The sequence below is a fragment of the Plecotus auritus genome, assembly GCF_963455305.1.
Source record: "Plecotus auritus genome assembly, chromosome: 4".
In the NCBI taxonomy this organism is placed as follows: Eukaryota; Metazoa; Chordata; class Mammalia; order Chiroptera; family Vespertilionidae; genus Plecotus; species Plecotus auritus.
Genome location: NC_137775.1, coordinates 39171683 through 39189880, shown reverse-complemented (window position 1 = coordinate 39189880; position 18198 = coordinate 39171683). Strand labels below are relative to the sequence as shown.

The 18198-nt window shown below is 39.7% G+C and overlaps 1 protein-coding gene across 2 annotated transcripts in view; it reads left to right on the top strand.

Annotated features, from left to right (window-relative positions):
- CDC40 (cell division cycle 40) overlaps positions 1-18198 on the top strand; it is a 51970-nt gene that overhangs the window by 2804 nt on the left and 30968 nt on the right. The window contains exons 2-3 of one of the 2 annotated variants that reach the window (XM_080664093.1): positions 10021-10107; positions 16891-17020. In XM_080664093.1, the coding sequence (XP_080520219.1) occupies positions 10021-10107; positions 16891-17020 (217 nt within the window). The remainder of the gene's footprint in view (positions 1-10020; positions 10108-16890; positions 17021-18198) is intronic. The other variant, XM_080664094.1, reaches the window with a different exon arrangement.

The window sequence follows — 18198 nt, the reverse complement described above, 5'->3', positions numbered from 1 at the left end:
GGGTTAACTGGTGGCAGCTGCTTTGTTTTAGTTTGTCTTTAAAATGTTTTTATTTAACCCCCTTTCTCGAAGGATATTTTCACTGGGTTTAGTTTGCTTAGCTGACAATTATTTTCTCTAGCATATTTAAAATACTCTACTGTCTTCTGATTTTTATTGTTACTGATAACCAGTCAGCTGTCAGTGTAGCTGTTTTTCTTTTTTCTTTTGACTGCTTCTAAGACACTTGCCCTAAACCCCTTTTATTTGGGGTATAGTTTCATTACTTATATTCATTATGGGATACACAATCGTGGATTTCTTTTTATTTGTCCTGCTAAAAATTTGTTAGGTTTCTTTAATTGTGAATTAATTGGTTTGGAGTATACATCTTTAAACATTTCTGGAAAGTACTCAGTGCTTATCTTTTCAAATACTATTTTAGTCCTATTCTCTCTTCTCTTATTCTAGAATTCCAGTTTAACATATTTGTGTTTTCCAATGTATGACAATGACTAATTTTGGTTAAAAATTTATTTTAAGCCTGGCCGCCAGTGTTCCTCAGTGCTTTAGTGTCAACCTATGGCCCAGGAGTGTCACGGTTTGATTCCCGGTCAGGGCACATGCTTGGATTGTGGGCTCGATCCCCAGTGTGGGGCGTGCAAGAGGCAGCTGGTCAATGATTCTCTCTCATCATTGATGTTTCTATCTCTCTCTTCCTCTCTGAAATCAATAAAAATATTTTTTATTTTATTTTAATGCAACATCGTCAGATTTTACACTTTAGAAATCATGTAATGAGCCCTATAGGGTGGTAACAGCTGCTTATTAATTGACTTTAAAGTTAAAAAACTAAAGCAAACCCGGCTTTCTCTCATTTCAGTTAATAACTGTTACTTTTCACCGATGTATCCCTTGCTTTAGCATAGTCTACTTGAGTAAAATGAAAATTTTGTCTCTAATTTTGAACATATTTTAAAATTTCTTCTTCGTGGGTGATCTTTCTCTTATTTGTGGGCTTCAAATGATCACCCTGTCCCCTTGCATTTGTTAAGAGCCAAACTCAAAAAATATCTTCATATGAATTTTGGTTCTTTTATCTCATCCACCTACACTCCCATTTTAGGAAGTTTATTCATTTCCACTTTTGGCGGAGGGGATGGGGAACAAAACTATACCATAAATTAATAAGTGGTTTATAATAATGATATGTATTTATGTTCTGCTTTATAGTTTATAAAGTGCTTTCACATCTTTTTTCGTATTTGTACAACAGTAAGAAATGTGAAAAAGACTGGAAAGTAAATATCATGTAGTTTTGTTCTCAAATTTATTTTAAATCAATGAAAGATAAACTTTCAAAACTTATTTGACCCACAGGATCTGCCCCTCATTTACTGCACTTTAATTTATATGGATAATTAAAACTGAATAGAAATCCTTTGTAATTATGTGGTAATTTCAATTGCATGCCTAATTGTTATTGAAGTCCTCATGGGTTTTAAAGCAAAGTTGTGGTACTGTCCAAGTTTTTCTAATTAATGTAAAATTAATAACTCTTTATTTTCTAGAGGTCTCTTTAGTTTGTTCTGTGATTTGAGGGCCCAGAGACTATTAGTTGTCACTGTTGCATATGTAAAGAGTAATTCTTTTTAAATTGTACTTTGAATTTAAAGCTTGGTGTCTCATGGTACTCTATTCAAATAATTAAAGTTTAGAATACCCTTAATTGGAAAGATCTGGTAAACCATGATCTACACTAATAAAAGAGAAACATGCAAATTGACCGTCCCTCCGCTATGCCCACCAGCCAATAAGGAGTGAGTATGCAAATTAACCCAACAAAGATGGCAGCGGCCATGGAGCTGGAGTGAGCAGGAGGCTTGGGTTGCCCCTGGTGATGGAGGAAGCCAAGCTTCCAGCCCACCCTGGCCTCTGCTCAAGGAGGGGCTGGGAGCCTGGGTCGCTGGGGGGCGTGGCCAGCCTGAAAACGGCCCTCAGCCCCTTACCCAGGCTAGCCACACCTCCATGGAGTAAGAGTCCCCACTGGGGGGCGTGGCCAGCCTGAAAACAGCCCTCAGCCCTTCACCCAGGCTAGCCACACCCCCATGCGGTGAGGGTCCCTCCTGGGGGGCATGGCCAGCCTGCAAACAGCCATCAGCTCCTCACCCAGGCTGGCCAGGCACCCCAGTGGGAACCCTCACCCCATGGGGGCGTGGCCAGCCTGCAAACCACCACAGGCCCCTCTGCCAGGCTGCCCCACGCCCCAAGGGAACCCCCCCACCCCCCGATCCGGGACACCCTTAAGGGCAAACCAGCCGGCCTCCACCCGTGCACCAGGCCTCTATCTATACTAATAAAAGGGTAATATGCTAATTAGACTGGGAGACCTTCCAGGAGACCTTCTGGACGTTCTTCTGGACAAGAAGGGAGGGCAGTTGTGGGTGATCAGGCCAGTGGGCGGGGGGGGGGCAGTTGGGGGTGAGCAGACCAGCAGGGGGGCCAGTTGGGGGTGAGCAGGCCATCAGTGGGGTCAGTTGGGGGTGAGCAGGACAGTGGGGGGGGCAGTTTGGGGTGAGCAGGCCAACAGGGGGGCAATTGGGGGCGAGCAGGCCAGTGGGGAGGGCAGGTGGAGGTGAGCAGGCCACCAGGGGGCGCAGTTGGGGACAAGCAGGCCAGCAGGGGGCGCAGTTGGGGGTGAGCACGCTGGCATGGGGCAGTTGGGGGTGATCAGGCTGGCGGGGGGGGGCATTTGTGGACGAGCAGGCTGGCAGTTGGGGGCGAGCAAGCTGGCAGGCAGAGTGGTTAGGGGCAATCAGGCAGGCAGGCAGGTGAGTGGTTAGGAGCCAGCAGTCCCAGATTGCGAGAGGGATGTCCGACTGCTGGTTTAGGCCCGATCCCTGTAAACCGGCAGTAGGACATCCTTCAAGGGGTTCTAGATTGGAGAGGGTGCAGGCCGGGCTGAGGGACCCCCCCCCCCCCCCCCCCCCGGTGCACGAATTTTGTGCACCAGGCCACTAGTTTATTATAAAGTGATCTGGCAACTATATTCTTTGAAATCCTTTGGGGAGGTATCAATGTGGCCTCTTGTTAATTTAAGCAATTTATCACTACAAGGTGAATATTAAGAAACAAAATATTTAGTTTTTATGCAGTTTAAGCAATTTGTTTATAATCTTTTAACTTTATAATACTGGGTTTTGGTACTGAGCCCTAGGCAAGATATTATCTCTAATCAATAAAGATTCTAGTATGCATTCTAGGGTAATGTCTGTGTATCATCTTTTAGGTGGCCCAGCTTTTGAACCCCCTTCCTTAAGAGTCTTAAGGTGAGGAATATCCCTCCCTGCCTCCTACCTTCAGGAGCTGAAAACCCAGATTCTCATTCTCCCAGTTCCCTTTAAGGCCCATTACTATGGCTTGGGCTCTGCCAGACAAATGCATCTAATCTAAAGCTAATCCACAAAGAAGCAAGGAAATATTTTTAAGTGGCAGTGGTAGCCAACATTATCTAATTTCCTGGTCTGGTAATTTCAACAGCAGCATCCAGTGGCAGCCATAGCAGTGGTTTTCAGAAATGGTTTTCAGAAATGTTGTCTTCACTGGACTGGTTCTGTGATATGATTGGTTTAGAATTGTGATTCCATCTGTATATTCAACCCTTCATCTCTGCCTGTTTCCCCAAGCTGATTCTCCACCCTTCTTGGCGATGCTAAGAGAAACTTAGAAGGATTCAATACTGTTTAATCAGCCTGTGATGGTTTCAGTTGCTTGCAACTAAGAACCTTAGTGATACTCTGCCCGCAATTTTATTTGTTGCTAACTAGGTCTCTGACATCCTTCGTTATGGTTACTTTAAATTATTCCCCTTCTCATTTATTCTATTGGTAATTTGGGGTAAGTGACTGAATCTTGTTAATACTTAATTCACAGAGTGTTGTAAGGATTGTATGAGGTAATATGTTTACTCCACTCCTGGCACTAATGTTCAGTACTTTTTTTCTTTTTTTTTTTGTCTTTTTTTTTTCAGTACTTTTTTTATAGCACTTACCCTCTTCTAGCAAACTATACATATTTATATTCACTTTATTATATTGGTTATTGTCTATATCCTCCACTAGAATATAAGCTCCACAATGGCAGGGATCTTTGTCTATTTCTATGGGCCCCTAGAACATAGTAGGCACACACTCAGTGTTTGTTAAATGAATAAGTCTGAAGTTATGGTACTTGTTTTATGAAGATGTCTGTGCCCCTAACTACACAAAATAAAAAGACCAAGTGTGATTCCCTACATCTTTACCCTCTAAACATTGTCACCTTTCAGTTCTTTGTCATCTCTATTTCATCTCAGAGAGAGCTTCTTCCCTTTTCAGAGGCTAATCTTCTAACTCTCCAGGATTCCCTTCCCTTCCATACCTTTGATTATCCCTCCTATTCAGGTGTTTCTCCCTACTCGCTCCTTTCCTCTATAGCAGTGGTCGGCAAACTGTGGCTCGCGAGCCACATGCTGCTCGCGAGCCGCGGTTTGCCGACCACTCTGTTGACTAATGAGTTTGCAGACCACTCTGTTGACTAATGAGTTTGCCAACCACTGCTCTAAAGGGGCTTAATCACAAGGAACAACAACAGCCTGTAATTATTGGAATCGAGAGTCTAGGTCAGTGGTCGGCAAACTCATTAGTCAACAGAGCGGCAAACCGCGGCTCGTGAGCCACAGTTTGCCAACCACTGCTCTAGCCTATGACTGATTAAATCTTTGATCTAGTCTTTTCTTATGAGAGGAAAAAACAAGCTTAATTTCACCCTGAAAATCCTCCAGTCTGGCACCCCATCCCTTCTCTTCTTTATCACCAAATGTCTTGAAAGAGTAAACATCATTACTGTCTTGTTTTTCTAAATCCTCAGTTATACCTCTGCCCCTTCCTTGCAGCTGGCTTCCCATACCCCACCCCACTACCAAAATTGATCTGGCAAAGATTTTTGTGACATGATTGCCAAATTCAGTGATTTTGGTCAGCTTCCTTTCTATTTAATTATCTATGGATTTTACTTTTCTTCAATTTCATTTAACAAATACTTTTTGAACATGTACTGAGTGCCCTGCATTGTATTAGGCAGTAAAGATATAAAATGAAAGTAAAGGTCATGTGCAGCAGGTAATATCACAAATACTATAAGGAGTTATGAAAAACATTCCTTAGGACTGTGGACAAAAAGCAGTTTTCTTGAGTCAGGAGGAGGGAAGGTTTCAGGAAAAATAAGATAATGACATAGTATCATCAGAAGATTAGCCTCTAATGATAATAAAGGGAAATGCATAATGAACAAAGAGTAACATTGCCAACAGCACAGAAAGCATGCAAGTGCTTGATATTTTAAAAAAATCAGCAATTAGCCTAATATGGCAAAAGTAAGGGGTATATTAAACTTGATAAGGAAGTATTATAATAGGCCAGACAAGATATGATGAAGCCCTGAGTTTAGAATAGTGGTGGCTGGGATGCCAGAAGGGATGGTTGGAGTGGAGTTGCTGGAGAAATAGTGCAGAGATAGAACAGTAAGACTCGGTGCCTCTTGATTTGTTAGTGAGTGAAGGCTGAGTCATGGAATGACATCTGTTTTAGACACAGCAAAGAGTCTGAGTCTAAACATCCATATAATAAAGTTCAAAGTTATATATGTGGATCCAGAGGCCAGGATTGCGGTCAAGGATAAGTTTCTGGTAGAATTGAAGTCACGAGGAGGATAAAATATGATAAAGATATGGACAGTTTTGAAACTAGTGGGAAAGGAAGTGTCAAGGACTCTACTTTTGAGAAGTAGAGAAACTAAGTTGCCTGTTTTGGTGAACGGTGTTTTAAAAGATGTAAAATTTTGGCCTTGGCCGGGTGGCTCAGTTGGTTGGAGCATCGTCCCATACACCAAAGGGTTGTGGGCTTGATTCCCTGTCAGGGCACATACCTAGGTTATGGGTTCTATCCCTGGTCAGGGTGCATATGGGAGGCAACTGATCGATGTTTCTATTTCACATTGATGTTTCTCTCTCCCTCTCTTTCTAAAAATCAAATATATATATGTATGTATATCCTATATGATAAAGAGGTAATATGCAAATTGACCCTCACACCCCGCCGTCACAAGATGGTGGTGCACACAGCGGAGGCTTGGTTCCCGTAACACAAGATGGCTGCGCCCACAGCAGAGGCGGGCTTCACGTAACAAGCCATAACGAGCAATCAGCAGGGACCTGAGATTGCATGGTGCTGGGCCGGGGCGGGGGACCTGAGGCTGTGCCCCCCACCCACCCAGCAGGGCCTGACAGGGGACCTCAGGCCGCACCCCCCACCCCGGCGCCAGGCCAGGGGACCTCAGGCCACGTTCCCTGCCCCGACACAGGGCCAGGGGACCTCAGGCCGAGCCCCCTACCCCGGTGCCAGGGGACCTGAGGCCGCGCCAGGTCTGGATCTCGCCCATTGGGGGTGGGGCCAGCTGGGTCTTGGTCTCGTGCGATTTCAAGGTGCGCACGGGTGGGTGGGGACTTGACTCTGGGTCCCGCAGCGCGCCCCAGACTCTGACAGGAGGAAAATTTTCATATACATTTTACTAATTTTCTTTCATCTCTGACACTTCTATTATAGAGAAAGGGCAAATAGCAATCCTATCTAATAAAAGAGTAATATGCAAATTGACCGTCACTCCAAGACACACGATGGCCTCCCCCATGTAATCAAAGATGGCTGCCCCCATGTGGACCCAAGATGGCCAGCAGGGGAGGGTAGTTGTGGGCAGTTGGGGGTGACCAGGCCAGCAGAGGAGGGCAGTTGGGGGAGACCAGGCCACCAAGGGAGAGCAGTTGGGGGGGACCAGGCCTGCAGGGGAGGGCAGTTGTTGGCGATCAGGCCAGCAGGGAAGGCAGTTAGGGGTGACCGGACCAGCAGAGGAGGGCAGTTGGGGGAGACGAGGCCTGCAAGGGAGGGCAGTTGGGGGGAACCAGGCCTGCAGGGGAGGGCATTTGTGGGCGATCAGGCAAGCAAGGAGGGCAGTTAGGGGTGACCGGGCCAGCAGAGGAGGGCAGTTTGGGGAGACCAGGTCAGCAGGGCACAGTTGAGGGGAACCAGGATTGCAGGGGAGGGCAGTTGGGAGTGACCAGGCCTGCAGGGGAGAGCAGTTGGGAGTGACCAGGCCTGCAGGGGAGGGCAGTTGGGGGGGAACAGGACTGCAGGGGAGGGTAGTTAGGGGTGACTGGGCCAGCAGAGGAGGGCAGTTGGGGGAGACCAGGTCTGCAGGGGAGGGCAGTGTGGGCGATCAGGCCAGCAGAGAGGGCAGTTAAGGGTGACCGGGCCAGCAGAGGAGGGCAGTTGGGGGAGACCAGGCCAGCAGGGGAGGGCAGTTGGGGGGGACCAGGCCTGCAGGGGAGGGAAGTTGGGGGGGGGCAGGCCTGCAGGGGAGGGAAGGTAGGGGTGACCAGGCCAGCAGGGGAGGGCAGTTAGGGGTGACCAGGCCAGCAGGGGAGGGCAGTTGGGGGAGACCAAGCCTGCAGGGGAGGGCAGTTAGGGGTGACCACGCCGGCAGGGGAAGGCAGTTAGGGGCAATCGGGCTACCCAGGGAGCAGTTAGGCATCGATTAGGTTGGCAGGGGAGTGGTTAGGGGGTGATCAGGCTGGCACGCAGAAGAGGTTAGGGGCAATCAGGCAGGCAGGCAGGCAAGCAGTTGGGAACTAGCAGTCCTGGATTGTGAGAGGGATGTCCGACCGGGATTGGGCTTAAAGGGGCAGTTGGACATCCCTCAAGGGATCCCAGATTGGAGAGGGTGCAGGCTGGGCTGAGGGACATCCCCCACCCCGCCCCCCATGCACGAATTTCGTGCACCGGGCCTCTAGTATTAAAATATTTCCTCTAATTAATTCCCTTTTAATGTGCACGAATTTCGTGCAGCAGTCTACTAGTAGATAGATATATATGTATGTAAGTAGGTATATTTACATATACTAGTATATCCATCCATCCTGAGGTGAGCATTTTAAAAAATTATAATAATAAAGTAAAAGATGTAAAATTTTGGAACAATATCTGTGTGCCTCTGGTGTTGTTTTTCTTGTCAGTTTTGTAGTGTTTGCTCATTAACTGGTCTAATTCTACCAGATCTTCATTTGTCAGTGGCATTGCTTCTGCTCCAACATTACTGTCAATGTCATGATATCCCACTTGTTTTGTAAAATTTGCAATATCACTTTGCATTGTCTATTGACAGATATATTCTACCATCAGCAAGAGACCAGCAGGATAAAAATGGTGACACGTTAGGAATAGTTCAAGCTGTTGAGGACACATTTGTGCATACAAAATCCAACTTGTGTAGCTTATATTTAGTGGAGGGAGGTAGACAATAAATATATATGTCAGATGGTGATAAATATAATGGAGATAATTAAAGCAACGTAAGAGAAAAGTAAACAACAAAAAAAAAAAAATGGTTAAAGACCTGATAGAAGAGAGACCAATCATGTGAGTATCCAGGAAAAGAATATTCCAAGAAGAGGGAACAGTTAAGTCCAGAGACCATGAGGCAGGATTATACTTTGGTGAATTCCAGGAATAACAAATGATCCCATGAGACTGTAGTAAAGTGAGCATAGGCATGGAGCTAGATGGAGACAGAACTTGGGGTGGAATGGAAGAGGAGGGACAGATCATGGAGGGTAAATTCAAATGTCTCATTTTATAACAGCAATTTTGTAATTCTAGCTTTCCTGAAATGTAATTCATAAATGATACGTAACTTCCTTAAAATTTTCAAAATACAACTTGAATTAAATGAAAGGAAAGGTTTTTATAACATGTTTAATATGGAAATTAAACCTGTACGAAAACATGTTTTTAATTGTAAAGGCTGAGGCAGGATGATACAGGAAGACAAAAATGCTCTATAAAACTACCCTAGGGAACCGTGCTTACTTTCTGAGGACAACTGGAAATGAGCCTTGTAGGCTTTTGTTAGACCTTTCCTCTGAGTGTGGAAGGTACTGGAAGGTTTAGAGCAAAGGAGTAACCTAATCTGGTGACTATTTTAAAATAATCACTGGCTCCTTATGGAGTGAGGCTGTTGGTGGGCAAGGGACTATTAAATTATCCAGGTGTGTGATCATAAATTGGACTGAGGTGAGCGTGAAAGAGGACTTAAAAGTGGTTGAATTCTGGATGTATATAGAAGGAGGAGGATTTGCTGATGGATTGGATATAGTACTAGACAATGTGAAAGAAAGAGGAGTCACGGATAATTCCAGGAATTTTTGCATGAGCAAATATAAGGATGGAATTGCAACTAACTTAGAGAAGGTTGGAAGGCATCCTGGGGGAAAGGGAGACCAGAAGTTCCCTTTTGGACATATTAAGTGTGAGATGGAGAAAAGACATCGAATGGAAGGTTAGATACACAAGTCTCTAAAGTTCAGGGGAGAAGTCCAGACTCGAGATACCAATTTGGGAATTGTTACATTTGTAAGTGGTGGGGTTACACAAAAGATAGACTATCAGCAATTAAACTGGAGGATGAATTTAAGAAGGTTGAAACATTGACATAGATTATAAGACAAGGTTCAGATTTAAGTCCTGTCACTTACTTTTGTTTCCTCAGCAGTCCCTAACCAATGCCATCTGGGTATATATTTAATAAAGATTGCTGTATAAGGAGCGCTTCTCCTGAATTTGGACCTGGAAGATTAGGTCTTTTTGAGTTAATAAAAAAGAGGAGTTAGATTCTTAATTTAAGGCTTTGAGTACTGTTAACTTACTTAGAAATTTTTTATTTATTCAGATGGGATAAAGTCAGTATTTTTTAAGGAAAAAATTTTTGTTAAGCATTTTAACCTTTATACCTGTATATATTACTTTTATTATTCTTTGATTAGAATTATTAATTATATAGCACTGATGTAATAATCATTAAATTGGTGTTAAAATGGCTAGTGAGACCTTAATGTAGTTTTAAAATAAAACAATTACTTGTCAGATCTTTAATGTTCATTTGGTTTTCTTTCAGGAAGATTTGGAGACTGGAGTTCACCTTGACCCTGCTGTCAAGGAAGTTCAGTATAATCCTACCTATGAGACCATGTTTGCTCCTGAGGTGAGAAAACATACTATATGTAAGATCCTACCTTTTGCTAAACTATTTAAATTATACATAGGTAGATAAACAGTTGGTGAATTTTTCAAAGTTTTCTCACAAAAATATACTATTTAAACTTTTTAGAAAATATATCCGGTTATATATCAACTATATCTCAACTTTAAAAGAAAAGAAAACATACTCTTCTAGTCTCCAAAACTTTGAATTGTGTATATGCTTTTGTGAGAATACTTTTTAAAAATCCACTAAGGATTTTTATCTACCAACATACACCTATCTGGTAGTGTAACTACGTCTTTTGAAAAAAGGAAATCTCAGAATATCTGATTCTTAGATGTAAATTTAGTTAACTTCTTCCTCTCAGTATTGATAAGAGAGTATTACAAATTAACCATAAGGGGAAAAGAATTTGGTTTCTTAACATTATTGCTGCATAGTATGTATGAAACATCTGGTTACAAACGTTGCTGTGCTGAACATTAAAAAAGGTACTATACTGATGTGGTCACTGCTCGAAAGTAGTCACAGTGTTTATTGCCTGCTCTGAGTAAGACATCTTATGGATTCTTTTTGCTATATAATGATAATGACAAATGGTGATGAAAGCCTTAAAGAAGGTGAGGAAGGAAGAAAAGAGTGAAAATTTTTCATTTAGGAACATTTGTAGAAAAGATAAAATTTCTAGATATTTTGCCTTTAAAAAGGAAAAAGAATGCTTGATTGACAAAATAGAGATGCCATAAAATGATAATTATAAAACACACAAGAAAAGGTTTATTAGGGTCTTTAAGAAGCACTTTAAAAAGCTAAATATTATTGTATCTTGGTAGGTAGAGAAAGAGGTACTTTTTAATATTTTTCATTTTTTTAGTGTATAGTCTTTGGTGTTTTTGTTTTTTGGTGTTTTGTTTTTATAAAGCAGTGTCATAAAGCTATTTCACATAATTTGCCTGCTTGGGTTTCTGTAGTCACTCAAAATATGGTGATTGAAATATTAGCACAGCTAATGATGTCAATGCCAGTATTTAGACAATGCTCTCTTCTCTGGGTACACAGGAAGCAAAAATCTCATTCTCACACTCAGAAACTATAGCATGTTTAAATTTTATTCCATTATTTTTTAAATCCTTCCAGCCTGTTGAACTATAGGCTGTCCCATATTTCTTAGCACCATTTTAGCCATCACATTGAAGAGAGGTTGTATATTACAGACTAGAGGCCTGGTGCAAGGATTCGTGCACCAGTGGGGTCCCTCGGCCTGGCCTGTAGGGATCGGGCCGAAACTGGCTCTCCGACATCCCCCAAAGGGTCCCAGATTGCGAGAGGGTGGTTCTTGCCCTCCTCTCTGGTTCCAGGTACGTCACCCGAGAACCACAGCTGCCAAGTCACTGCCGCTCAGCAGCTCCTGTGTTGAGCATCTGCCCCCTGGTGGTCATTGCATGTCATAGCTACTAGTTGGACGGTCACTTAGGCTTTTATATATATGAAACTTCATGAGTTTTTAAATGAAAAGTACTTCGATAAAATAGAATCACTGAATTCAGAAAATGAGAAAATTTGGAAGTAATGTAGGACATGACATTCCTATGTTTATATATATGTTTTCTATAAAGTCTGTTAAAATTTATGATCTTATGCATAACTAATAAATTGCTGTTCGATTATAGTTTTCAGAAACTTCAAGAAAATTTAAAAGGTCAAGATTTTTGTAGTGATATTGACAAGGCAAGGGGTCTGTTCTCTTTGTGGGTTTATCAATCTTTTAATATTTTCATAATAGGAAGCCTCCCATTACATATATAAATTAGTTTGTGTTAGAAACACTTCAGTGCTTGTCAGCAATTTAAGAAAATAATGAGACTGAAAAGTGAAAAAAAAATTACAATATTTCCTGATTGCCAAATGAATTGTCTGTGACATAACAGATTATTAACTTTGAATTTTATGACTAAGATCTATATAACTTGGCAAAGTCTGGAAAGATGTTACCAGGAACTTTGCTAGATGAAATTCAAGTTCTCATATTAGAGGAGCCATTGCTAGAAACAAAATGTTACCACTCTCCTCAAACTAGTTTTACCAAGAAGATATGCTAAGTGTATTTTTTTAAAAGACAGAGACCAGATTGTTTCCTATAGTGCCTCTAAAGTACTATTCAGGTTTAAGGAGAGATTACATCCAGTTATAAAGATAAGAAAAAGTTCCATGAGAGAAATAGTATTTAAAGTAAGCAATCCAGGTTAAGAACATGAGATATTTTTTAGATCTTGTGTGACCTTGGATTATCTTAGTTTTCTCATTAGGTAAAATGAAGATAATTTCTACTTTACTCAGTTAGTTATAAGGATAAATGAGATAATGTATGATATACTTAGGAAACCTTCTGGCACAGAATAAGCATTTAATAAATGGTAGCACTTATTGTTACTTATATTCCTACTAAAGGCCCGATGCACGAAATTCGTGCAAGCGGCTTGGCCCTCACAGCCACTGCAGCTTGCCTTGGCCCTCGCAGCCCCAGCTTCATCCGGAAGGTTGTCCAGAAGGTCATTCGGCTGTCTGGTCTAATTAGCATATTATGCTTTTATTATTATAGATTATTGGCATTGATGACTAGGAAGGCTTTTATGAGGAAATATTCCAGGCAGAAGGGAAAAGCATGAGCTAAATCATTGAAGATCTAAAGAACAAGAATTCTGCCCTAGCCTATGGCTCAGTTGGTTGGAGCATAGTCCCGTACATCAAAAAGGTTGTGGGTTCTGTTCTCGGTCAGAACACATACTCAGGTTGTCAGTTCGATCCCCAGTTACTGGAGACAACTGACTGATGTTTTTCTCTTTCATATCGTTTTTCTTTCTCTCCCCCTCCCTTCCTCCCTCTTTCTCTCTCTCTCCTCCCCTTCTCTCTCTCTAAAAATCAATAAAAACATATCCTCGGGTGAGAATTACAATAATAATAAGTGGTTAAATCTTTGAAAATAAAATAACAAGAATGCTTTAGTCATTATTAGTAGGGGAGAGAGGGGAAGTTAGACTAGAATGATACTTTGTATAATATTGCACAATACTCTAAAGACCAAGGTGGTCTTTATTTAATCAATAATAAATAGATTTCTAAGGTTCTTTAGTGTGGGAGTGGCATAATTAAAACTGAATTTATAGGAAGGTGAATTTGGTAAGAATTTTCATGATGAAAGAACTGGGATAGAAACTAATGAAATAAAACTATCATTTTAAAAACTGGGTTAGCCATGCCAGCTACCATACTGCGGGCCATATATACTTATATACCTATCTCCTTTTGTCTTCACTACAACCCTATGAAATAAGTACTCTTATCCCTATTTTATAGCAAGGAAACCAAGTCTCGGATTATACCGCCAGCAAGTGACAGACTTGAGGATTTGAATCCAAATCACTCTGTAACTGGAAGAGCATTTTGAAGGCCATATAAGGTTTGCAGGGTACACACCTATGTCTTTGACTTTGCTAGTTCAGTAAACTAATTGAACTGGCTGTTTTATCAAATATTGTTTACCTCTCCCAACCAAGGACTTTTCCTGAATGGTCTACTTAGTTATCCAGATAAGCTTTCTCAAATTTATAGGTAGAACTTGAAGACTGTAGCCATTGATTTAATCTAGTCATTTTCTTAATTTCACCCAATCCTTTTTGTATCTACTTAGAGAAAAGTGTATTTGTTGGCTTCTCTGGACTCATAAAACCCACAAGCTTCAGGGAGATTTTCAGACTTAAAATAATAGTACTTTTAGGAATAGGAAAAAAATGTAAAAGTTAGAGGGGGAAAAATGCCAGTTAATCTTAAAAATTTGGCTGCATAGATTGCTATAAATATTAATGTTAAAATGAACTTTAAAAATCATGTGGCTTAGCTGTTTTGTTTTATAGACGAAGAAAAGGCCCCAGATCATAGAACCAGCCCTAATAAATAATGTGATATTCTTACATTAATGATATTTAAGCTCTGCTTATATCTTACAAGATTGAGGTATTCTGCCAATAAAATTGAATTTTGCTGGTATTTTCCAAATTTGTAGAAAATTATTAAGTTAATCAACAGACTCTTCTCACCTTAAGATTTGTTTATGAATGTTTTTAACATTGATGATTTCAAAAAATATTAATAAAGAACTTACCCAACAGTCTAAGTATGATTATTAATAACTTGGATTTTTTTCTATATGTAAACTTAGAGTTATGATTTCAAATACTAGTCAGTATTTTAAAATCACTTGAATTACAAATCATTTAACTTAACTACCAAAAGTTGAAAAAAAGTATTTGGGAATCAATGATGTGCATTTTTTAATATGCTTTGTTTTGTTTTTTAATGGTTAACCCAGAATTAAAAGACGTGTATTCACAGAGACCAGCAACATCTGGGAAACATATTATGAGTAGTTAGGAGAGCTGAGTTTTACTAAGTAATGTTCTCTGCCTTTATTTGACATTTAATTTTTTTAATCCTCACCTGAGGATATGTTTGTTGATTTTAGAGAGAGGAAGAGAGAGAGAGAGAAACATCGATCTGTTGCATCCCGTACACACCCCGACTGGGAATTGAACCCACAACCTAGGTATGAGCCCTGATCAGGAATTGGTCGTGCAACCTTTTGGTGTATGGACCACACTCCAACCAGCTAAGCCACCAGACCAGGGTTGCCTTTGTTGACATTTAATGTCTGAGCTCAGCTCCAATAGCTGCTAGTAACCAGGCAGTTAAGGTGAGCCAGATATAGATGGAATGTCCCACACACAGCTTCCTATATCATTAAATGTTTTGTTGTCTCAGCTTAAATATCATAAGACATAAGCATATTTAAATTTTTAGACTGAGGTTAAGGATAGCACCTCAGATAAAATACACTTAACTGTAATATATGGATCTGTATTTGTATAAAAATCAAAGTTCTTTAATGCTGAGAATTTTTCTTTAAAATTTGGTTTGATATGTGTGGCCTATAGAAGAATTACTCTCTTTTTATAAGATCTTAATAAAATAAGACTATGGAAATTATATTTTCCTTTTTTAGATTGGAAATTATAAGCATGGTTGGTACTTTATTATATGTGAAAGGAGTTGACAGTAAGAGCAGTGGGGATTTTTATCGTTTTAGAAATAGTAATCACATGCTGCTATGCAGATGTAGCTGACTGAAGCAAGTAGGGCATCTAGGAAGCTTTTAAATCATTTTATTATCTTTAATTTTATGACTGTTTCTTGTTTTGTAATAAATTTCATTACTGAATGAAGTTACCTGAAAATTCCAGCACTCAGCAGTTTCAGTTTTGTTTTGTTTTTTTCTTTTGTTTTCACCTAGCAACACAGGAAGAACTAATACGGCCTGCAAAGCCTTGTACTCTCCTTTATTATAATTTAGAATAAATAGTAATAAAAGCTTTATATAGAAAACAGATCTTTTAAGATTGAATTATTTTAAACATAGAAATGGAAGCTGTCGATAAAAAAGAATATTGTAATTTTTTTAAGCAGAAAAATTGTAAGGCAAACCTAACATCCTTTAAATTTAGATTTTTGTGCATAATATAATGTTGACATTTAGAGAAGGCAACATTCTGGTTAAGAGACTATGAATAATTTATATTTATGACTCTGGTTATACACCATAGAAAAGTGGTTTCTAATGCCAGTGACCTAAGATGTTCTAATGTCAAAATATTTCATCTTGACAGTAGACCTTCCAGAGTTTAAATAAAAATATCACATGTAATTCCATTATTTCCCAAGTGGTAAGTTTATTTTATTCTTTATTTAAAACAAAAAGAGAAAAGGTATTCTTCCAGTACTTTTTATAATAGCGTTTTTTTAAAGTTAGAGGCTATGATTGTATGTTTAAGAAATAGTTTATGTAATAGAATGCTAGACTGGGATTTATCCTAACCTTGTTATTACTAATGAATAAAACTAAGTCAGGTAAAATATATCATCTTTGGCCTTTTTCTTCATTCTAACATGAGAAAGAAAATACTTCTCTAACTTTCCAGGATTTTTGTACAAATTAAATAACATTTGGAAAGCCATTCTGGAAACTCAAAGGATTATAAACAAATAGATAATAATGGTACTATTTTATGTAAGGCTTTCATAGTATGACTTTTTAGAATGGAGGAATTTTTTTTAAGCACTTTACTTTTATTGTTTATTTTATTGTCTTCTGCCCCCAGTGGAGTTTTGATTAATCTTTCCTTTATTAGTGCTTTCTACTTCCCAGAAACTAGGGTAAGTTTTAAGGATTCTAGTCCCAACCTTTGAGGAACTTATAATCTAGTAGAGGAGAAACATGTATTTTTAAAATTACTTCATGGTGCCATTATTGATATAAAAGTCACCCCAAATCCCCCACATCATGGTTTAAACAAAACAATAGTGTCACTTATCTAGAGGAACACCGTCAAGTAGAACTCTGTTATAGTGGAAATGTAGTACCCAGTAACCATAGGAGGCTGTTGAGCTCTTGAAATGTGCCCAGTGTGACTGAGGAGCTGAATACTGAAATTCATTTCAGTTTAAATAGGCACTTGTAGAATTGGGTGAGCTAGGTTTCTCTCCTTCTGTCCTAAGCTTGACAAACAGTAGCACTGAACTAAATAAGGTGAGCATTTCCCAAAAAGGTTAATCAGCCCCTGATGATTTAGAGTTGAACATATATTATACATTGTATGTTATTCTAGTAATTCTAGTTTTACACACTCAGAATTTAAGTTATTTTTCTTTTTCTTTTTTTTAATTACACTACAGTTTGGACCAGAAAATCCCTTTAGGACACAGCAAATGGCTGCCCCCAGAAATATGCTTTCTGGGTATGCTGAACCAGCTCATATCAACGATTTTATGTTTGAACAGCAAAGAAGAACTTTTGCCACATATGGTAAGGTGCTAAGACTTAGAGTTTCAAGTTTGACTTTATTAGAAGTGGTGTGGGTGTGGGTGTGGGTGTGGGTGTGGGGGGCGGGTGTGTGAGAGAGAGAGAGAATATATGTTTTATCTTCTAGCTTTTTAAATTTATTAACCTGGATTCCTTCAAAAAGGGTATTGTGTTTTCTTATACGCATCAATAAATATACAGATGGGAAGGTAAATTAATATTTTTAGCTGTCATTCTAAATCTGCTATGAATTCTGAGTACTAGATGTCTTAAAAACAAAATGTTCTCTGTTGAAGTCAGTAAATGACAGGATAGATTAAGAGGTTATATTTTTTTATTTTATATACGGAACTTATCACTGAAAAGTTTTCTGTTGATCACTGAGGGTGTCAGGAAATAGAGTGGCCACAAATTTATTGTATAAAATAATTACATCTTATCAGTGGCAAGGTACAAAAAAAGTTCATGTGCATACACAAGGCTGGGAATCCTCTCAAAAAGAGGATGGTTTTATAATGTCCTTGTTGAGAGTTCCACAAATCGTAGGTTCTGGTCACATGTCTCAGATTTGTCCTTAATTGGTGGTACCTTTCATTTTTCTTCCTAAATCCACATCTGTAGTTTGACAAACACACTGATGCTGCTTTCCAGAGCTTTTTAATAGGGGTGGGTGAGCAAAGTAAATGAGAATGTGTATGCCTGTTGTAGTTGTGATCTTCTTTATGAATAAACTGCTTGTGCTGATGTTTCTTTCTCAAAATAGTAATTGAAAAAGAAAACTGAATTTTTTTAACAATAGATTTAATGATCACTTTTTTAAATTGATTTTTTTTGAGAGAAAGAGAAACATTGATTTGTTGTTCCACTTATTTATGCATTCATTGGTTGAATCTTGTATGTATGTACCCTGATCTAGGGACCAAACCCACAACCTTGGTGCATCGGGATGGTGTTCCAAACAACTGAGCTACCTGGCTAGGGTTAATAATCAGCAATATCGTCTCTTTTTAAAAAAGTTTTTTTTCCAGTTAGAATCCTGATAACTCCTTTCATTTAATACTAAAGGCCTGATGCATGAAATTCATGCAAAGGGCTCAGCTCTCGCTGCCCCAGCTTCATCTGGAAAGATGTTTGGAAGGTCATTCGGCTGTCCAGTCTAATTAGCATATTACGCTTTTATT